Here is a 24359-nt window from a genome sequence, read left to right on the forward strand (position 1 = left end):
GTAGTACATTCAAGGTGACTTTGAAAACCCTGCTTTGGCAAAAATGTTTCTAAGAACAGGAGAGAACTTAAGAAGGCTCATTCTCCACCTAAGTTTGGGGTGCATAAATTCAAGCACTGTCCACATTTTGGGCCATAAAATTCCCATTTTTCCTGATAAGGTGACCAATACATATGCTCTTTCATGATTCAGATCTAAAGTGGAGAAACACCTGAAATCTACTGGGCAGCCTGAGCAGTTTTCATGCTAGAGAAAACCTCGCACACGCGCGCACACACACACACGGGACCAATTTCAGCACTAAACACAGCAACCACAAACATACTGTTTAAGAACTCAGACAGCACTCTTTTTGGTGCCCACAGTTTGGCACAGTGTTCTTCTGGTTAGTTATACTCCTTGCAGAGAAAGCTGGAGATCCATGTTCAGCATCCTCCTGCCCTCAAGACAGACCTAAGTACTCAACATGTTCTTGTCCAAAATAAGCTATATATAGGTCTTGCATGAATTGCTTAAGTTTCACGGGGGAGTGGGAATGAAAGAGAATCAGACCTATCCTCGCCATTTGCTATTGGCACAGTAAAGGAGGTTCCCATTGAGAATTTTGTGACTTGGACTGCCTTTTGGAAATATCTCCACTGACTGTAAGCAGAACTGATGTGCTTAATTCCACATCATGCTTTTAGATCAGTTGGTCTGTGATGTCTAAATCAGACAGAAAAATTAAGGCATGAAAATCTGGCCCTTTGGGCACTAGTTTTGAAGAAGAACCAAACTTCTTGAAAACTACTCATCTGAGTTTGCTTCTGGCCTCATGTTTTCATTTTAGAGTAAAAAATACATTCTGTATACATTTTCTGGACTTTATGCAGGAGGATTAGGATGCAAATATATACTTAGGATGCATATAAGTAATCTAATATATTATAGGTTCACTAAACTAACTAAACTGTAATAAATCATGATATCATGATCTTTAAGATTAAGATAAAATGAAAAATCAACAGGTTCAAATATTCAGCTCTCCACATTGCAGGCAATCAAAATAAATTATGAGACTGGCATGAGAAGCAATTACTTTCTGAGAATCTTGTTGTGAAAAATATTATAGAGACGTTTCTGGTTTAGTGTAAAACCCAAACTTAGTTTCTTGTGCTGATTTAACTCATAAGGTCATATAACTCTGTAGCCTACTTGTGCCTTCCTCCTAAGCAGCCATTCTGGTTTTAGTTATTTGCAAAAGAAATCATGCAGTGTGTGTCCTCTGTGTTTCTCACTGAGGAACAGCTTCCCTTCCCAACACCTCCATCGACTGTGCTTCTGTGACTACCCTTTTCCCCTCAGTAACCCAGAGCCTGTCTATCAGCTTCTAGGAAGACACTGCTTCAGCCACCTGTAGGAGCAACTTTGGAATAGGACTTTTTAATATGAGAAAATCCATTTCTCCATCACTGAGATTGATGGGAAGCTTTAGGAAAATTTTTGTCTTAGAATACTGTACAAACACAGCTTTCTATGTACGCACGGGTTTGCATATCCTCTTATTCTTAAAAACTGTGGAAAAAATCAACAAAAACTAAAAGCATCTCTTCAAAAGCAAAGATTAGCTTCAGCTTCATTCTTCAGTAATTTTAACTAATACATCTGCTGTTTTTTATATAGTCTTGGAACACTTTTGATGTTTCACACCTTTCACTACAAGAAAGACACTGAGGTGCTGGAGTGAGTCCAGAGAATAGGACAACAAAGCTGGTGAAGGGTCTATAGTTTAAGTCCTACAAAGAGCAGCTGAGGGAGCTGAGGTTCTTTAGCTTGCAGAAAAGGAGGCTGAGGAGAGACCTTACCACTGCATACAACTACCTGACAGGAGGGTGGAACATGGTGGGAGTCCATCTCTTCTCCCAGGCAACTAGTGACAAGATGAGAGGACACAACCTCAAGCTGTGCCAGGGAAGGTTCAGGTTGAACACCAGGAAGAATTTCTTCACAGAAAGGGTTATTATGCACTGGAATGTACTGCCCATGGAGGTGGTGGAGTCACCATCCCTGGAGGTAGAAAGGACTGGACATACTGCCATGGTCAATTTGACAAGGTGGGGATCAGTAAAAGGTTAGACTCGGTGATTTTAGAGGTCTTTTCCAACCTAAATGATTCTGTGATTTCAAGAATTGTGGAATATTAGGAACCAGTCATCTATAAGAGAAAAATATTTAGGCATAGGCAGAAAGCTCCATCCTCATTCTGCTTTTGAGGAATTAATGGGATTAACTGCACAGGTTATAAGTGCTTCCAAAGAAAATGGAATATGTGAAGACCTTTATCAGGAAAGCATATCTTTAAACTTCTAGAGGAGGTAATGGACATGAGACCCATAATTAGCAAAATTTGTCCTATTCATCTATCATAAATTGCTTAAGGCATTGTGTTAATTCATGAAACCTCTGCATTTCAATACCTTCAGTGATTCTTTACTTCTGGCTTTTCAGTAAAAGTTATGGGTTGCTTCTATAGATTTAAAACTAATACTGATGATTTTGACCCAAAATGCAAGTCCTTTCCTAATTAATTGGAAAATCAGAGTTCTTATAACAATTAAATAACTAATGTGTTTTGAACTTGGATCCTAAGATCATGCCAATTAATGAATTGTTTGTGTGATAGTTGCAAAACACAGAAGGAACGTGATCTTTTAAGGTAAAATCATGTTTTGTTTAACATATAACACTGTATCTGCATTTTATGAATACTTAATAGCTCTATGCATATCCAAAAGTAGCAACATTTTAAGCAGCTACAAATGCAAAATTATAATTTTAACCTAGACATTACTTATACAGAATATTGGTTTAATTTCATTAATTTCAGTAGAGCTCAGCCGGAAATATATTTAGCCATGTATTATTTTTTATTCAAGTCTTTTCAACTTAAAACTGTTCAGTTCTTTGACAATCTGTGTGATATGGTGGGTGTTTTTCCTTTTTTTTTGCTTGACTTTTCAAGGAAAGTACAGGAAACTGTAAATGTGTCATTTGCCAATCCATTGTACAGAGACCTTAGTTCATCTGAGAAAGTAAAGGTAAGTAGCAATAACTGCTTATATACATTCAGAAAAGTATGAGTTTGTAGTCCTCAGTTTTCCATTGCAACAGTGTAATGTAATACCTCAGTGAATGTTATTTAATAAAAGAAGTGAGAATTAAAAATTAACGCAGCTCTCACTGCATTTTTAAAATGTAGGAAGATTTGAAATCAGCTCAGTTTTGAAAACATCTCAATATTTACAACTTTTATGACTGTGGGCTGTTGATTCTGAGAGAAAAAAAAAGAGTTTTGGATGAAATATTTAGCCACACATAGATAAGAAAAAAGCTCGCTGGGACTTATCTCCTTTTGCTTTGGAAAAAACAACAAACAAACAAACAACAACAAACCAAAAAACCCCACCCAACAAAGCAAACACCCAACAACAGTAACACACCAAAACCAATAAAACCACAAAACGCATGATTCGGCATCCAAGCTGCCTTTACACGCTCACTATAATAAAACAGTTTATAATACTTCCCAGTACCTTAAATGTGCATCACAATTACCATCACTGTAAAATTCATGTTGACACTGAACAAACACTTGGTCACACATTTGCCTAATATATTTTGTTGATCATAATTAAAAGACTGCTAGAGTAACAAAGAAGATTTTAAATAAAAAATATACCTAAAAGTGAACATATTGCAGCAAAAGATTTAAAGGTAAGATTTAATTATCAAATTACAACATCTAAAATTTATGGGTTTACATTTAACAAGAGAAATATGATTCACTTAAAATGCAGATATCTGCAATAATTTTGTTTATATTTTTGTTTATAATTAAAAATAAAATAGACAAAGCACCCTGGAGGAAAAAGCAGAAAAAAAATTTAAAATATCCTTCCTGTTCTCATTTTTATACTACTCCTATTAGCATTGAAAGAACTAGGCTTGGTTTAAAATAGAAAATAAAACTTCCTAGTCCTTTGCACAGTCAATAATATAAGATTCCGCTGTGGCTTTGAATAGGATTAACTATGACATGCCATTTACTTTCTATAAAAGGGTCCTTACACCTGATTTTCGACATTAGATCAAATGAATTCTCTTATACGTTGGAGTTTGTGAGAGCTCCAAGTTGGAAACATTCCCATCACAATCATGTCCAATTTATCAGGACATTTTTATTTTAGTTAAAATAGATTCCTGACAGGCTTCATTTAATAGCAAGTTGAAAAACAGAAGCATAGCATCAGGAGAGACATTTTCATGGAGGACAGCCCCAGGCATTGTGATTGAAGTCCTGTTCTGTACCAAATTGTCCTCTATTTTCCTTAAGACTGGAAAAATACATGCTTACACTAATTTTTCTTTTTGAAAGGAAAACAGGAGTTATGAATTTTCTCCAAGTCTAATGAGACTTAAATCTGAATGGTGTATCACCAATCAAAAGGTATGACAAAACATGAGCAAAAGCTCTTATCTCCAGCTGAATATCCACAAGTTATGCACTTGTGGGAGTCTCTAAGTTTCATAAAGAAAGAACAATTCTCCTGGACCTTTCTGAACACCAAAGCCAAGCAGTGCCACATTCTTGCCTATAGTACTGCTGCATAATTTTGAATCCAAAGAATGTCTTATTCAGGCAGCAACACTGAAAAATATTTTCAGAATATTACTGAATATTATTTACAGCTCACTAAAAATATTCTGAAGCAGTTTTTTTCTTTTTATAGTCTTCTGGGTATGCGGCCTCACCTGCTGTTCAAATCAGTGTTTCACCATGGCACGAGGTATGTAATAACACATTTCTAGGTTATATGTTGAGCTAGTAAATGAAATTCATCTTCAGAGGAAAGGGAAAAATGTCAGTCAAAGTCAATGGTGTATTGTTACTCATAATGTTAGCAACTCTGGAAATCTGAGAAAGATGACCAGGGTTGCCTTGGTTGGCAAGGACGTCATAATAGCAATTTTATTAATTTTGCTTATCATAGCTGCTTTTACACCACACAGTAGTTCAACGTGTTCCAATACAGTCAGATGCTAAATAAAACTTTTAGAACAACTGAAATCCTTACCCAAAGGGTTCATAATATCTCTTTTCTCATACATTCCTCATTCAAAGATATTAGAACCAGTGATTTAAATTATAATACCATTTACCAAAATTAGTGACCCACTGCAACTACACTGTTGTACACGGATTCTCCTAAAATAATACTATATGTCTATCAGAGCAAGGGCTTTGGAGACAGGAAAAAAAAGTGGAAACAGATGCAGAAGAAGGTTAAATTACTTAATCAGGTATATGTGGCAGACAATTTTTTCAGTGGAGCTATGCTAATTTTTATCAACTGAAAGTTTCGTCTAAGAAAGTTTATTGATTTTATTTGAACTTTCTTTGAACTTATCATCATATATTACTTCTATCGTGAATCTACAGCCATTTATATGTGCATTTTAACAAATGAATTGAATGACTTGGATTTTAAATTTCATTCTATCTTTTTTTATTCTAGTATCTGTTTAATGAAGATGTGAATGCTACTTCTTTTCCAAATCCTCTCTATGGTGTAGCATCAGAAGACATGGAGAAATTATGTAGTTCCTTGAAAACATAAACATACACCAGGATCAATATTGATTGTAACTCTTTGCCTGAAGATTTTTTCTAAAATTTGAAAGTATGTCATGATACTGAAGTGTTTGCAATATGAATGAATAACCCTTCATAGAATAACTCTTTTATTAAAACAATTATGTTCAGAAAATAACTTTATATTAAAAATGGAATCCATACATAAGTAAAACATAATTATATATAGTCTTCTGTCATTTCTGTTGGTGGAGAAAGAGATTGATAATTATAACTGTGAATTCATTTTACATTTGTGCATTTTAAATTCCAGTATGTTAATAAAATGTTTAAGCAAATCAAGATTCTTGAGGTTTGGGAATCATAATTTTATGTCTGGTATTTGAGGAAGGATGACTTAAATATTTCTGTAATTTTACATTAGAAAGGGATTTTAACTGACTCTTTTAATGTTCCAAGAAGTAGAAGCAAAAGAAAAGTCTTTGTATAATTAGAAACATATCAAGCTAAATCACCAGTGGTCATGAATCATAGATTTGCATATCAGCTCATCATGTAATTCATTAGTGTGACATACTAGTACATAAATTTATTTAAAAAAATGTGTGTTTATTATTAACCTTGATAACTATATCTGACCAAATTTCCCTCTGGTCAGCTCTGCAGTTCTGCAGTTCTTACCACAGTGCTACTGATAAATTTAGCTTAGTGGTTGACAGAGGGTGGAAACTAGCATGTTTAGGAAACCATATTTCTGCTGAATAGGTTGGCCTCCCACACAGCTGAAACTTATGTCGGCCCGTGCCTACATGAGAAAGATATTGGGAAGGAATTCTGGATTGCCTTGTGATTTTGATTGCCATCCTCCGTGGTACCAGGCGTATCTTGTAACATGTTTACACTTTAAATAACCTGACAATTTGTCATCTTCTATAATGCCCACTTGCATTATAAGATCATCATTTTTAGCTTGAAGGCTTAAGTGTTCCTGCTGTGCTTGTGTTTTCTTCCCATACTGTATTTCTACAGTGTGCATAATTTTAAACCCACTGGCATGTTTTGAAGTTACTAAACTCCTACAAATTTCATAAAAACAGACATCTGCACAGTAGATGGTATCTCTTCATTCAGGGAAAGCTGAATTTCTTGACATTTATTAACCTTTTGAGACTCCAGATAGAAAAGCACATTAAAGTCTGGCTTCATTCCATCATGCACAGGACTTACTGGTTTTGTTTGGGGTTTGTTTTGGTTTTCTTTCACTTTTTCTTCATAGCATAACCATAGTCTATATCTTTCGATATATCTATATATCTTTGTACTTTGGGCCACAAAACTACTTTTAACTTATTCTTTATAGTCTGATTGACATGTTGTTTCACTGGTAGCTGAAGCAACAAAGCATGATGTTTGCCCATCTCATACCTTTCTAGCATTATGCTCATAAATTCATCTCTGCTGCATTGTAAAACCTTCTGTTTCACTTTCCTCTATCTTCTGTAATCCACTGTAGTATCCTCAATTCTTGCCCAAACTCCACAGTCCACTCAAAAACTTTGTCTCTTGAGCTTGTTTCCTTAATATGTTCTAACTACAAACTGAAAAAGAAGCATCGATCTATATATAGGCCTATATATACTATAGGCCCAGAGCTACCTGTGTGCTGATCAGCTGCTGCACATGTGGCTGCTTGACTGGTTGGCAGCACAGGTAACAAACTCTCACTGCAACTGCTCCTTCTCTGTGTCCTGAATTTGTGTGGCTGTCCCCTGCCCCACTGCTGCTTTAATGAAGCCACTCAGAGCTTCACGTCTTTTCTACACCCACCTGTCCTAATGCCAAGTTTAGTTGAAAGTTACCAAGTGTTATTCATTAAGGTTTTAAATAAGGAGCTGTGACAAGAGCTGTTTGCTTTCTTTCTCACATGCTGTTTTCTTTCTGAAACAGAAACACAGAATTTTCTTATTGTACTTGTACCAATTAAGACACAGAGAATACACTTGATCCAGCAAAGTGCCAAGCGCCTCCAGCTCCTGAACTCTAGAATTTTGATAAATCTCTGGGAGATGATTGATCTCCATGTTATAAACAGGCTTTGAACATTCCTACAAGGTCAAGCCTATGTACTCAAATTGTCATTTATTCTGCAACAGACTAGCACTGCTTGCAGAATTTCATTAAACACTAAAATGCTGGTTATGCTATAGTTCTTAAATCTTCATTCATTGTGTCACACTATTTATATCTGTAAAAAAAAACAACAATGCAAAGGATAAGCTCAATAATGGTAGAACTTTATCACATTCTCCCTTATGAAACAAAACATATTTACTTTACTAGTAACAGTACTGATATTTTAATGTCCCAAATAAAAGCATATGATTATAAAGAATTATTGTAAAAGAACTCAAATAACATCGTATTACTCATCAGTAATTATCTCCTAAGAGAGAACTCTGACTCTTCTGCATTGTAGCTGAAGCAAGGTAGGCTTTTCATCAAGATAATTTTCCATTTTTATAACTGACAGAATGTTTATAAAGAAAGCATTAAAATTCAGACTTTTAAACTTCCTGAACTTCAATGTTTTTTTATTCTTCTTATTTCATCAAGAACAAAAGATCAAATTACATTCACTCTATAGTTATTGTCTCATCAGCTAACAGCCCCAGACTGAAATGTTTAAGACAAAAAAAATAATTTTTATTTAATTTTCTGAAACTTTTTAGTACTTTGAACCAAATTCATAGAATTCATATTTTCAGTTATCCTTGCCAAAATTTCAATTTCAAAATCTAAAGAACAAATATACATGAAATATACAGAATATTAATATATGGGAAAAAAATATTGTTAAAACTTTCTACATACGTTTCTTACTTCTCCCAATTAATAATAGCCCTTGACTAAATATCTTCTGTAAGCTTATGCTGCTATTGTAATAAATTCTAAGTAATAAAAATAAATTGTTTCTAAGTGACCTGTTTTTTTGGGAATAAATTAGAAGATGGATACTGTATACAGATGATAAATACTGTACTTGGACTAGTTCAAATATGTTTTTACATTAATGATCCAAGGTAACAGCAGAAATAAATTACAATAAACTTTTAACAGAACCTAATACCACCTTCAGTGTGGTCATTATGCTCTTCTCAGAGCTGTTTTGCTCCCAAAGTCTCACAGTCATAAAGAATAGAAGCAACCAACAAGTCTCTTGGTTTCAGCTAATCTTCATTTCAACACAAGACATATTTATGGCACATCTCAACAATGGTTTCACACACAGATCCTGTCTTAGAAAGAGTCACTGTATTTGCAGCTTGTTTCAATACTTGCCTTGACATCTGCTGCTGATACTACTCCACAGATTTGGAAGAGGTGTTCAAAGGGAGCAAGATCTTATCTTCTGTATACAAAACTTTAAGTACATCGTGTGGCTGTGTACCATCCCCTTGGCAATACTGAGGGGCTCAGGCCTTGCTCAGAGCTCCCCTCTGGGCTCAGTGGTTGCACTGTTGCCTCTATACCAATGTTTCATACTGTTACTCCAGGTCTCCTATTTTCCTGCATCTGCTGGTCATTACAATGGAGATGCCCATGGATTTAGTCCAGATGTTCACTGATGAGACTTTCATTCTTTTCCTATTCCAACAGCAACAGCCTGATGAATATGAAAATCATAAAATTGATCAACCATATGATCTAATCTTGAAGTTATTCTGTTTTTGAGCTAGTGGATGGGTTAGGTGGCATCCAGAAGTTCTTTTCGGCCTAAACATTCTTGTAGTTCTTTGATTCCATGGTGGCACCCAGTTCCTCCTTGACATCATTGTCCTCACTAAGTTCTGTCTCCAGCTTGTGCCATATCTGCTGAGAGAATTCTAAGCCAAAGGTAACCTCAATTGCCCCTTACAGTTCCTTCATTATTTGCTCAGCTGTGGCTGAGGCCTCAGGCACAACTTTTGACTTTTTCATTACCTGTTTCAGTATCTGACACAGCTGGAGATAGGTTCTTGGATTACTTAGAGCTTTGATCTGCTGCATCTTAATCAGACACACTGCCCTACATAAACACCGGAACCACCTAAAAAATGCCCATTTTTTGTATCCATCAAGTTGGCAGCAGTTAAATTAATCTTGTCCTCAGGTAGATGCCCACCCTAGAATGCACTAAACGGAATTCTAGCAGCTCCTAATTCTTTCTGTTGACTGTAATGACAGTCTAGACATTATGTCTGCAACAGAAATGTCTAGATTTAATAATCCAATTCCCATTCCTATTGTTTTAATTAACTCCAAATTTCATTAATGTATGTATGTGATATGAAGATTCTCATTGGATAAGTGTACATACAAATGCTCTCTTATACACAGCCAATTTCCAGACCTCTCTATGAATTAGATAGAAAGAGCTTAATATATACATATAACTTGAAGTAATGCATCTGTCAAAAACTGGCATCTTCCATCTTTCATTTCACTTTGTTCGTGGGAAGACAGGGAGAAAGCAGGGAGAGAATTCAGATATAAGTTAACAGAAATGGAAGTTCATAAGCACCTAAGTAGAAAAATCTATTGTGGGCTGCATTGGTCTACATAGATTACAACGTGTGAGAACTCAGGCACCTGACATGGAACAGTATTCTCTGCTAAGTACTTAAAGACAGTCATTTATTTTCCAAGGTACCAGTCTGTTACTAAGACTTGTGAATAGGAAATTATTCTCCACTGTGTGAGGTTGAAGAAGTACAAAGTACAACAAAGGAGGGAAACACAATACTAAGAACACACATAGCAACAACATTCTGAACTGTTGCTAGACTGTTACCACTTCATTGACTGTAGCTTTTATATTGTAGTGTATTTGAAAGCAGGTATGCAGCTGACCAGAAGGGTGGCCTGAATGTGCATGTTCCTGCAGCAGCCATCCACAGATCTTCAAAAATGTCAGGGAAGCTAATATTCATATCTGGATTTTAATTCACCATCTGTAGCTATAATCATTCTTAGGGATACATTTCATGCTCAAATAAAAAAAGGACTTGAAAAAAAAAGGTGCATTTTTCTACAGAATATCTAGTATGTAACAACTAAGATATGGTAAACTTTAGCATATTAGTCTTGGTAGGTTTGCATTTCACTTGTATTATGATACTCAAGGTGAATCTCAAAGGGAGACAGGAGGAACAGATCAGAACATAACCGAAGACATACCAGAAATTTACAGCATATTTACTGTTCTATAATAAGCCACAATTTTGCCTTTATCTTAATAGGGCCAAAAAGCAACATAGTGATCAGCCTAGAAGAGAACACTAACATAAAACTTGACTTGAGTTTCAGGTGGTGAAAATGGGGTGTAGTAGCTAATCTAAAGTAGCTTGTGATGTGAAAATTAGTTTCTTGCAGTCCACTGGCCCCTCATGGACCACAAGTTAAAATATGTCTCCCAGCGTTGGTTCCAACTTCAAAAAGGAATTTTCCATTCCGACAGTTCAATGAATTTTTAAATGTTATCTTTTCTTTTTACCATTTCTTGATAAAAGGAGTTAACTTTTATTTATGAACAATGTCAAATGATTATGGTTTGGGGAAGAGTTGGTCAAGGTCAGGGAAGAGTTTAGGCAACAGGTTAAGCCATAAAAAGTTATCAGCTGCAGGGGAGGGTGGGTATTCTACTTTTCTAATGAAAATGTGAGTCTCTGAAGCAAGTCAGCAAGGCATGCTCAGCTGGGTTAAATGGGTTTAACAAGGAGAAATGAGCACAAATTATTCATGGGAATTCTTTAATCTTCTGTGTAATTATGTGATCATTCCCAGAACAAAGACTTTGGTTGCTCATAGCAGGAGCAAAAAGTCAGTTCACACTCAGCACAATGATTAGCATACAGCTATGGAAAACAAAAACCTTCTGATAATCTAGTGCTTTAATTTTTTCTGCATATTTTGAAAGTTTGGGATGCTAAGACTAACTAATTTAAAGGTAATTATAAGTAACTCCTTTTTTTCTCAAAAGAAAGCTGTTTTCATTTTGTTCTTCATCTTAGTCTTTAATTTTGAGTCCTACATCTTCAAGTGGTTAATTTTTTTTTTTTCAGCCACTTCATAAAGTCATAGGTCATAAAATCAGTATCATTCTGTGACAAGTATTTTACAATACATATGGCATGCCAATTTATAAGGCTTTCATCAATGTTATTGTGGTTTTGTTATCTAAGAATACATCTGACTGAGTACCAACATACAGTTATGTTAGAAACATGCTATGCCAAGGGCATTAATATTAGTAATCTATCTGGTATTCACATGGACATGTTAGCCAGCAGTGGACATTAATAAGCACTACACTACAACTGGCCTCCGATGGAGCTGTGCATTACACCTACTTTAGTAGTTTAAGTATTCAACGAGATTCATGTGAAGTGTTGTCATGGAATTCATAATGATTTACATCCTTTTGTAAAAAGAGTCTGTATTCATCGTAACATGATTAATCATGTAATAAATTGAAGACATAAGTAAAACTCTCAGGGTTTTATGCTGCCTTGAGCTTCTATGCAAAATTGCTACTAACACCAAGAAAATCAAAAGGATAAAGGAAGATTCCTAGGAGTATGCTCCTGGATATATACTTCCATACCAATTTAGAATATCCAGAAGAGAGAAGGGATAAAATTACTCTGAAGTTTCTCTTTGGCTGTCTCAGCCTGCAGGAGCTTTCTCTGGACACCCCTGAGAAAATACAGTGGCCAAAGGATCCTCAGATTCAAAAGTTCTGGTGACTCGTGTAACTTCCTTTGTATATGTTAACTAATCAAGGCAATTTCTGCATTTTAGCAACACTTTAAATGTTACTTTCAATGACTCGAAATCTGCCTAATTTATTTGCTTTGTGAACTTTCTCTTGAATGTCTATTTCTCACAGGTAAAGATTTGAAAGGCAGCATTGACACATTTGGATTCAGTCTCATTTTATTTTCCTGTCTGTATGACTATGTGTTTCACTTTAACTTTTCTACTAAGAAGTAGATGCAACGAAAATCCTCTTCAGCTCAACTTCAATTATGTATGGAATACAATGGTGAGAGGCAAGGAAGGGAATTTATGTCAGCGAATATTCAACATGCTATGTATCTAGGAAAAGAAATATTTTCATATTTCTATAATGTTAGTGTTATCCATTTCCTACTTTAAGATGAAAATCAAAGAGTAAGCTAACATGCTGCTTCTCCAAGTTCACTGAAAATTAACTAAGGCATTTAACTGGAAAAAAAATCGACCAAAATTTTTGTTTTGCAACAGCAGTGGTAGTTCTTGAAAAATTCACCAACAGAAAGCTGTTGCACAAAATGTCACCTATAAGTAGAGACGTGTGGGCTCACTCATATTTAGCTTGTCATCCTCCTATAAATAGCAATTAAACTCACCACCTCATGCATTCCTTCAAAGATCTCTGAAAATGAAACTGAAATGTAGGTGGTACCCAGTGCATACCATACACAGATCTCAGATTGTTGTACAATTTTTTATCTCAAAATGAAAAGATAATTGTGGAACCATAGAATGGTTTGGGTAGGAAGGGACCCTTAAAAGTCATCTAGCCCAACTCCTATGCAAGAATCAGGTACGTCTTCAACTGGATCATGTTGCTTGGAGCTCTGTCCAACCTCGCCTTAAATGTTTCCAGAGTTGGGGTATCAACCATCCTTCTGGACAAACTGCCAGTGTTTTACCACCTTAATCTTAAAAAATTTCTTTCTTATGGCCAATCTAATTCTATGGTCTTTTAGTTTAAAACCATTAGCCCATCTTTTTTATAGGCCTCTTTACGTACTGAACAGCTCAATAAGATCTCCACAGAGCCTTCTCTTCTCCGGGCTGAACAACCACAATTCCCTCAGCTTTTCTCATAGGAGAGATGTTACATCCCTCTGATCATTTTTGTGGCCTCCATCTGGACCTACTCCAGCAAGCCCATGTCTTTCATGTGCTGAGCACTCTTCAAATATGATTATTTACAGAGTCCTACAAGAGAAAATATAAAATCTTTCAGTGGAGTGGTTGCATGAATAGATTTGACATCTTTTACCATGGAACTGATTAATCAAGTTGCACATATTTGTTATTTAAAACTAAGCTGAGACTGTATAATGTTCTTTAACCTGGCACAAATTAGTCATACATCTGTATACAAACACACATGTTAGCTGACATGAGGAAAGACAAGCAAAGCATGTATATCTCTGGACCTCTGCATCTTCAGAGAACTGTCTATGCTTTTGAAGGGCTTTCCTGTGCCAATGGGCAGTTTATTTCAACTTTCAATCTTTCACCTTTTTCAGCCTTTCAGTCTTTATATCTGCCTTTTTATCCTCTTCTTTCCTATCTTCTCTCACTGATCATTCAACCCTTCACTTTTTCTCTTTTCTACATGAAAAGGAAATGGATTTTTGATGAAATAGGTGATTTGTTTCAATCATGCTTGCTAAGTTACACGTATCCTCTACACTATCTCTAACTTATATATTCGATTGCAAAATCCTCAAGGCTTTCTTGGTCCTCAGGCACTACTACATTGATTATCATGAATAATGTCACCTAATTTTCAAGAGTTTCAATTGCCTATAAATCTTACTGAAGTCAATGGGAACTGCAGTCCTGGGACCTCAAGAAATTCCAGACACAGCATATCTTATTTAATAGCCAAAATTTGGATTTAAACTCTTAACTTTGGGCATTTTCATTTCAATGTTTTAAATAATTGTTTATAATTTGCTTTATCTTTGTTTCATTTCTCACTGAACAGACTTGTATCATTAGATCAAATAATTTTCAGACAGTTCAAAACCATGATGTAGGAACTGTACCTGAAACATACAGATATTTGAAGCATTACTGTTCTTCTCCTGTGCTACCTCGTGCAATAAGTGCTGTGAAGAAACGCAAGGCACATGGTGGAGAGGGATAGTTCATTTCAGACAAGTAATTCTCCTCCATCTGACACACAACATAGCAACCATATAACAATAAGATAGACAAGTTTGTTGTTGAAATTTTTTTTGTTTCAATATGAATTTGTAATATGAGCAATACACTTATTTTTCCCTCTTACATGACATGGTTCTGGAGCTCACTTTGATATCTACTAGTTACCTTAGCACTTTGCACTGCCACAGGATTAGATATAGTTAACAGGATTAGATATAATTTTTAATTCTTCTAGTCAGAGAAAATCTTAGGCTTCAATGTCACCTTGATGAAGTTCAAAGACTTTGAGTCCCATTGAAAGGCCCTTGGTACCACCAGCAGTACGGCATCTGGTAAAACATGGGGAGAAGCAACAAGTGACCCTGACACTATCTGAGTTGGTTAGAGCATGGGGCTAACAATGCCAGGGTTGTGGGTTTGCCACTGTACAGGCCATTCACTTTAGAGTTGAGAGGCCCTTCCAAACTCTATTTATTCTGTGTAATCTGTGATTCTGCAAGGAAATCTGGAGAATGCTGCAAAACAACAGTTCTGGAAGCCGGATGCGTGTTTGGTGCACAGCTACCACAATCATTGACTACAGAGCTTTTTTCTACGTAGCTTCAAGTTCCATGACACCTGACCTTAACAGTGTGTGAATAATGAGTGCATTTTAGTATGTCTACTTTATATTATGAAATTATTGACTACAGAGTTGAACTGCACCACAAAAGTACTTCATGCCACTTTTCCATTTATATCACGTTAAAAAAGGAAATATCTTAAGGAGGGCCCAAGAACAGACTTACAGGAGGCGCCTGTATAACAGAAGATATTTTATCCTTCTCTGACACCCACGTGACACATTTAATACACTGCCAGAAATATAAATCACACAGACAGCCTTTTCTAGATAACAAAGTATTACTATTCTCTTAAAGCTGTACATTTTTTTGGTGATAGCACTTGCTACTTTATGCAGCAGTCAACAGAACCCTGTATCAAAATAGATTATTGTGTAAGCAGAAAGCAAACGTGCAAGTTTTCAATTGCAAAACTGCTTCAGCTGCAGTACAGACACAACAATACTTGCTTTCAATAGCTAAGGGAAAAAACAGATTAATAGACATACCAGTCAAATTGCTGTAACTTCCAATCCAATAGAACAATGGCAAACTGCCCAAAGGAAATGCCCAAAATATTTGATCTGAGCTATGTTGAAGGACAGTGTGTTGCACGCTGGGAACTTTTAACCTTAGCAATCATGACTAAATTTGAAAAGAAGAAAAAAGCCATCACTACTGTTAAAAATACCTTGTCCAGAGGAAAAATTTAGGCACTGATGCTTTTTAGGACATATTCTATCTGTATATATTTAATAGGTCCCTGTGAAAATAACTCCATTACAATGTCCTCAGAATTTAAATGGTAAATAAATTTTAATTTTCATACATTCATAATACATGACTATCTTACGTTCTTGTTTATATATTTTATATATTATATATGTTTTATAAAATATGTATTTTAGTTATATTTAAGGATATGTATTAAACTTAAAGAGTAGCCTAATAAAAAACAGTTTGAATAATATTTCTTTCAAGTTATTTTCTGTTAATCTTTTTGTTATGACATAGCATTTTCTAGATCATTCTTCAACCGAAAGTAAATCTGCATACGGCTGCTGTTAAATATTAATAGCATCTGCTAAAAAAAAAAGCAAAAACAGATCCTGAAGCTATGTGCAACGTGTAATTACACATTCAATGACCCAGTTTGTTGTGTACTTTTGCACAACATGTTTGTAATTGATCAAAAGAGAATAGGTATACTGGTTCTGAAGCTAATACAAGGACACCAGTGCATTGCCTAATCAAGTCTTTCTTCAATCACATTACAACACAGTATATAGCTTGTGCCTCATTTTAAACCTGTTGGTCATTCCAGTGCAATGCCAACAAAGTCAAGGTTATACAAGCGGTTTAAGACACGCAATGGTCACAGTTGTTTGGTTATTTTTTAGGTGATTAGTGTCATCACAAGTTATCAAAATCTGTTTAGAAAATACATCAAAATACTAGTTGACTATTACACAGTATGAATAACCATGGATACTCTTAACTGGAACTAATTTTGTATCAAAAGGTGTTATATAATAAGACTACCAAAATATTAATATACATTCTCAGAAACACAAAATTCTGGACTGTGTACAGACATTCTTGCCCTTGTGTACAGACATCTCTTCCCTTAACATAGCCCCAGAGCTGCATCCATCAAAATCCTGAGTTTCTGCTCCCACAGGAGGCAGAAGTAGTGTGCTTATGTGGGGCTACTGCTCACACCAAGACCAGCATGGAGAGGGAACAAAGCAAAGAAATGAAAGCAGGTCCCAAAAAGCTACAGCCACAACATGATCCATGATTTTCTCCTTTCACCCTCACTAAAAGCAAATGTAATACTGTTTAACTAGCAAAGAAGAGAAATGCCCAGCTACAAAAGAAGCTAAATGTTCTTCAGATTTGAAAACAATATTACATTTATGCTAAGCCTTTTTTACTTTTGCAGATGGAAATTAGAATTTATAATTCCTGGAACCAACAGATATCCATACAGATATTTTCCCTTTGCTTTGATCCCTGCACTCTGCTGCAGGCTGTCTGCCAGGGAGTGTGATGAAAAAAAATCAGATATTCTACATTAATTTTTATACTTGTCATACCTATTTAAAGAACTTACATGGCCCCTAACACTAGAATATCCATAAGTTTATTCATCCTTATTAGATGGTCAGTTCCTAATGAAGCTGTCTGGTAGGCAGTCAGTGGTTGGCGTTCAGTTTAAATACAGGAACTGAGTCAGAGTACAAGTCCAGATCTCCCTCTCCTCTTGAGCTGTAAGGATTTAGGTGCATGCAGCGTAACACAAGAATTCAGATCACTTTACCCAAGCAAGAAGAGCCAAATATCCTGCCTGGACTTGTGAAAACTCTAGTCTCAGTCTTAATTCACAAAGTCTCCCTGCACGAGTGTGGTGACCAGATCACACTGAAAATCCCCCCCATAGGAGGGTGAAATATGTGCCAACATGTATGTTCACAAACATAGGCAGGAAAATTACCTGCTGGTTAATGCACTTCTCTCAGAATGGTGAGATGTGAATGCCTAGACTATGTTATTCTCCTGGTGAAAAGGAGGGAGAGGCAAAACAAAACATCTGTCAAATCCATATCTACACAGTTTTCAGAAAAGTACACAGACAAGGGCAAGCTATATACACTCACCACAAATTCTCTTGAAAACACACATTTTTGGAGCGAATATTGAGATTCACTGCCAGAGAACCAAAAGCAAGAGTTCACTGCATAGGGATGTTGATTTCTGGTTCTTATCCATCATAGAGCCATCATATATTTTTATGACTAATCCCTCAAAAGAAAATGCCTTCTTCATCACCTGAAGAAATGTCTTCTCAGAAGCCAAGACCCAGTCCCTATCAGAGATTTGAAGTGAATTATTTTGTTATCTAAAATCAGCTCTAGAAAGGGGCTTTTATGTTATAGACCCAAATTCAACAATTTAGGTTTGCAGGTAAGTGTGTAGCCAAGTTCTAGACACCAGGTGACCTTTTCCCCTCAGGACTTCTCACCAACTGATTTGATTGCTTTTCCTCAGTGTGCTGCTGGTAGAAAGCATATTCCTCTGCATGTGGCTTACTTTATTTATTTTATAGGGAGATTTAGTTGGTGACTTCCCCCACACCTTCCCCAGAGCAATAACTCACTCATTGCCTACTTTGCTCCACTGGAACACTGCTTATGAGTCTGCACCACAGGGATTTGCTGAAGCCCACGGGGGGCAAGGAGTTGAATAAGAGAATCCCATCTTCTAGACTAGTGATTAAAAAGCTTTTCCTCCAGTTTTCAAGTAGTCTCAGGTTCTGATGGAGCTGACCATGCATTGGGGACCGTACAAGCCACATGGTGAAGCAGTGACCACAGTGCTTTGCTCTGGCTCCTTTGAGTCTAGTGCCTGCTGAAGACCACAAACCAGTAAGAGACCACTTCCCCTTGGTTCTCATGGTTTATAAAACTGATGTTCTCAGTTAACATCATCAATAGATACAGCTGAACAAAGACTTAGCTTAGTAGTAATAAATGAGAGAGGATTTGCTTTTCCCCCCAAAGCTTTGAAACTTAGAGGTGCAAGCGTCTTTGTTGCTTGAATAAATAACAAGTAGCCCATGGAAGGATGCTGCCATCTGGAAATAAGAATTCAGACAACACAATGTATACTTGTCTATGCCTTTCCCATTATAAGAGACTGGATGTGCAAAGTGTCTTACAATGGAGGGTTAATTCAAACTATTGTAGAAAATCCACTAGATTCTGGAGTGTCTTTTTATATCTGCAGAGATGAAAGATCTATCCTCAGAACAGACAAAACTATATTTGGCATATGGATATATATTTTAAAAATGCAATTTGAGATATGTGCCAGCAATATTTACAATAGAAGATTTTATTACTGTATCTAAAAGACATCTTTACTCACCTTTAGTCCTGAGCATTCAGAAATTTTATTTTCTTTTAAATTCTTTCCTTGTCGGTCCATTCCAACTCAGCTTATTCTGTGATTCTATGATTATTTAATAAGGGGAAAGGAGGGAACTGGAACCTAGTTGCATACTACTGTATAAGGAACAACATTCAGCACAGGTTTTCTACTATAAACTTCCCCTCAAATGGTATGTCTTGGGTCCTTCACGTACGCAGAATAAAGATGATTTGTCTCATTGACAAGTATTTTCTTCTGTTTCTAAACTTAGAAGAACTCATACAAGATAAACATGAATTTGCACATGCTTCATACATTTTAAAATGCAATTATTTTCCTGACAGTTTTTTTTAATACCCGATCAATTCAGAGCCAAGATCTGAGGAAACTGTTTGGTTTTTCATAACCACAGCAATCAATCAAAAAGTAGAATGAGATCTTTTAGCACTGATATTTCTGAGCAATGGCAGCAAAAAAAAAGATACTTGAGGTTTTCTTCAACAAATATCTTTACCACCTTATTCTCCCCAAAAGTTAAATACATTTCTTTGTGAGCTGCTAATGTAGGAAGCTTTGATTTCAAGAAATAACTACTGAGGCCAATACCAATGAAGGTCAATCACATCATGTCACTTTGAGATCTCTGTTCCTTCTACTTTAATAATTTTGGTCTAAGGTAGATCTTTGTGCAGAAATATAATTGAGATGGTATAACTTTTCAGGCAGCTTTTATATGACCATTAGAAACTTCATCCCCCAGTCACACTAGCTGGAACTACCAAAGGCTGTGATGAAGCATCTACACTTCGCATCGCAGCAATCAAATGGGAAGTGTTAGTAACACCCCAATCCACTCTCCTGCTTTTTCCTCCAGAACACAGCTAATGAGGGGCAGCTACTATGAAAGACTGAAAATCAACGTGTGCAAAGATGATGAATGGTGATATTACATCTGCCTCTAAAGCTGCTGGAGCAGCTTGATGGGAAGAGGGGTCCATGTCAGAAGGTATCACCAGGCTAACCCGGGTTGTAGACTGCAAGAGAGGCTGAACTGGTGCTGAATTTTCCTGAAAAAGAGGAAATGGTGACTCTGAGATTAAACTAGTGATAATGCAGGACTAATCTATGCTTGGTTTTATGTTACTTAGAAGTGAGTGATACGTGCTGTATGTAGGGGTAGTGAGATTTGCTGTGCAGACACTATAGGACATGCCTTAGGTGTGGATGTCGGCTTTTGGTACCCTATGCTGAGATTTTAAAAAAATATGTGATTAGATTAAAATGGGCATTTTAATTTTATTATTTTTTAAAAAGAAAATGTTTAATTAATTTCTTTCTTTATTTCATCTCAGAACTCTTTCCTCAAGTCCCTCTTTTCCAAAAGAAAGCCAACTCTCTATTGTCATACTGCACTGGTCCCCAGGGCCAGGCCAAACCCTGCTGTCAGCTGTAGCAATAAAGCCATTAGGGATTGACAGCCCTAGGGAGACATCATCTGAAAAGAAGAACAGAATCTTGCCTTCTGTATCTATGGTGATGTTTGTTTTTACTTGAATAGCTTTTATGGCATGGTTTACATTTTTTGGCTGATGTGTAATAAAACACTTTTACTGTGGTTGGTTTAATTTTCAAAGCATTAAAAAAATCAATTTGTTCCTTTGCACTCAATATATTGGAGTTGAAAACCGTAATGTGCTATTACTTCAGGGTCACTGCCTAACTTCTGTTGACCCTCTTGCCCATGAATATTTCCTGGAGTTTATTGCTACAATCTATTTCCTGGATTATTTATGTATAAACTTACTTTTCTTGTTCTTAAGTAACCACTATCAGAGTCTTTCAGAACAACGATTAATTTTAGGGCAAACCCAATTTGCTACACACATTAACACAAAATCCATGAGACACTTCTCGTGAATATCCTAGTTCTCCCCTTTCTACTGAAGAGATTTTGAGAAGGTTGTGACAGATGTGGGTGTTCCAGATGACACAATGTACAATGGTGAAAGAAAAAAGCACAGCACATAGAGCAAATACGACACACTAACAAATATTATTGTGTCCTTTGGGTCAATTGAGTTAAACATCTGCTGTTGTATATCACAGCTCCTTCAACCAGGAGGAAGGAGATAAGGATGGCACCAAAATCCTTGTTAAGCTTTTGGCAAACACTTTGACAATTATTAGAAATATTAAACATTTTTTAGTATGGGCAGGCAGGTCTTTAAGAGCTAATTAAAGCAGTGTGAGTGGATTGGAGAGTAGCATTAGAGGCAAACCAGGATTCCTGTTGTAACTATCCAGGAAAAGGCTGACCAGTGGAGTTGAGTCTTTACAGGCAACCATCAGCAGAACTGAGGATACTACATTACCCTGCTTATTTCTGTTGTTAAATACTGGCGTCTAGATTCTTTGACAGATATACATATTATTATAGTTACAACAAGACAACTTTATAATAAGATTTCTGTCTGAGCATGCGTGTGTCTATATTCTTCTAATTAATCTCCTATGCCATGCTAAAAACACTTAACAAGAAGAGGTTTGCGTAAAGACTTCTAATACCTCACTCCTGCTAGAAAAATAATTTTTTTTATATCAACGCAATATATTTAATGGATGAGATGCCAGTGTTTCCTTCACTGTTGTTATCCAGTTTGGATGCTCTGTAACAGTATTTCTTATGATCCTGGTATCTCTTGTGTTTTACAGGTTATAGCAATATAATGGTGCAACATTAGTCACACCGCCGACTCTCACTTTACTTATCAAACCAGCCTTTAGATAATTCCAGATGGAACATGACAGTGGGTAATCCATTATCCTCTTTGCTGGTTCTTTTGTCTTCTGAACAAAGGATTTGATACAAATTGTTAAGCTGATTCCAAGACATAGGAGTTAGGACTAGCATTTTGAAAATGTTGTTTCCATACTTGAATGGAGTGAATGAGCTTCTTCTACTTTCCTTAGGGAGAGAGGGAAATTTGTGGAAAGTGAGATGAATAATGACATGATCTAGTAGAGGAAAACTGCTGTATGGAGAGATAATAGTAGGTAACAAATAAAAAAACCCAAAGCAGGGAAGTAGAATACTACTTGAGGAAGGTGGGGCAAAGGTTTTAATAATCCTGCTTTTTGTGAGAACATCATAAGAGAAAAAAAAATAAAATCAAGATATACTCAGCACATGACCTGCAGCTTGACAGACTGCATGACACCCTGGTTCTGAAGTGTGGGAATAGCACCATCTATTGCAGGGCTGCCTTATCGAGGTGGTGCCAGACCTCAGAGCCTCCCCTGACTGGCGCTCAAAACAGCTTGGTAAGGTAAGGACAGAGTATTTTCTAAAATTAGGAGGAGGGAATCTGCTTTCCTAATGGCTTGGGAAAAGCCAGTGATACACCAGGAACTGAGTCCCCTTCTTCTGAACAACAAGTTCCCGCTGTAACTTCTGGCTCTATTTCCTCTCCTAATAAGTTCTACCTGCTTGAGAACCCCGATAAATCAGGCTAGTGAGACCACTTGTAACTACATCTTTTTCCACTAATATTAGGGAATATATTTACCCTTACCTTCCCATGTATGAGCTATGCTGTATTTCAATTACAATTGCATCACATTTCAGGCATTAGAAAAACAGTGAATGTTTGTATTGGCAGAACATGTTTTCAAGAGTTGCATGTAAAAAGTAAGACAAAGGAAATTCATATAGGGCAGTGGAAGGTAGAGACAATGCATATACACTAAACCTTATTCAAATCCAACTCTAGAGCTTGAAAAATAGCTGCTATTTTAGAAAGAAATATAAAATTTCAGCATTTTTTTTCTTATTTTGTTTTAATTTGAAAGATTCAAGCAGGTTTATTTTGAAAATCCAGTTTATCAGATGAGAAAAGAAGGAAAGGCAGCATGTTAGAACAGCTTCTTCTTTGAAAATCACTATCTGTCCACAAACCCCAACTGTCAAAAAGTAGGAAAGGGACTTAGAAATATCACATCCATGCTTCCATGTGTCATTTATATAGACTGTTTTTAATTTTCTTATCTTTTATTATGCGACTGCCAAAATAAAAGTTGGATTTAAATGGGTCTGTCCAGACAGAGGGTGAACACAACTCAACAGGGTGCTAATTAAAAATTGCCCTGAGTTCAAATGAGAAAAAATTAGCTCACAGCTCTCTTGCTACCAGAAGCCTGGTCTCACATTTTGCAGCAGACAGAGGTGTATGTATGTGCACACACACATTGTAATCTCCCCACCCGTCTTTTCCCTCACAAATCAGTTTTGTAAAACCCTCTAGGTTATAGTCATGCCAGCTGATATAATTATATTTCATCTTATAGTTTTCAACAAAAGTAAACGTAGTGTAACGTATTAGACTTTGCTCTTTTATTTTCATGAAAACATAAATGACTTAAAGGCTGGATAATATTAGGAAAACAGCCAATGTCTAATTGTTACCTGCATAATCATTTCATCTGCTGAAAGACTTCAGACAAGTCTGTAATTCTCAGAGAGGTGTTCTGGAGACAGGCTGTGAAATCCAGCCATGTATTGCCACTGTATTCTAGATCCTCAAATGTTTTGAACTGACATAACTCTCTTGGACATCCCAGTACTTTAGTTCACACAGCCTGAAGACTGTGCTCAGATATCTTAATCACATAAGACTTTTTTGCCTGGTATTGGGATGGACCTCTAGCACTGATTTCCAGGAGGAGTTTTCTTCAGCTATAAAAGAAAGAGAAAATATTTTACAATTGTTGTAGTAAACTAGCACAGACAAAAAAAAAAAAAGAATCAGGAGGCCCAAGTCAGTTTTATCTGCTTTTTTTTTCTCCTTAGACTGCGATTTGCTCTTATTTTATACACATTGGCTCAGTTGTCTAACTTGGCTATATTACCTTAGTAGTGTTGAACAAAATACTAAATTTAGAAAAATGTGCTGTTCTGCTATTATCTTTCCTAAACAAACAAACAAACAAATGCAGATGTATCTAAAATCTCAAATTAAAATAAAATTTTAAAAAAAAGTAGTTATTCTTTTTGTCCTGGTTCTGGCTGGGGCAGAGTTAATTTTCTTAGTAGCTGGTACAATGCTGTGTTGTTTGGATTTATTATGAGAATAATGTTGATAACACACAAATGTTTTAGTGGTTGTTAAGTAGTGCTTACCCTAAATCATGGACTTTTCAGTGTC

General features: G+C 36.2%; 1 protein-coding gene across 1 annotated transcript in view; it reads left to right on the forward strand.

Moving 5' to 3' along the window:
• MALRD1 (MAM and LDL receptor class A domain containing 1) overlaps positions 1–11124 on the forward strand; it is a 246779-nt gene extending 235655 nt beyond the window's left edge. Inside the window, exons 39-41 of the mRNA XM_064634936.1 lie at positions 3002–3077; positions 4770–4826; positions 5556–11124. Coding sequence (XP_064491006.1) covers positions 3002–3077; positions 4770–4826; positions 5556–5657 — 235 coding nt within the window. The 3' untranslated portion in view covers positions 5658–11124. The remainder of the gene's footprint in view (positions 1–3001; positions 3078–4769; positions 4827–5555) is intronic.
• Positions 11125–24359: the final 13235 nt, after the last annotated feature.

Source organism: Pseudopipra pipra, chromosome 1 (assembly GCF_036250125.1).
Source record: "Pseudopipra pipra isolate bDixPip1 chromosome 1, bDixPip1.hap1, whole genome shotgun sequence".
NCBI lineage: Eukaryota > Metazoa > Chordata > Aves > Passeriformes > Pipridae > Pseudopipra > Pseudopipra pipra.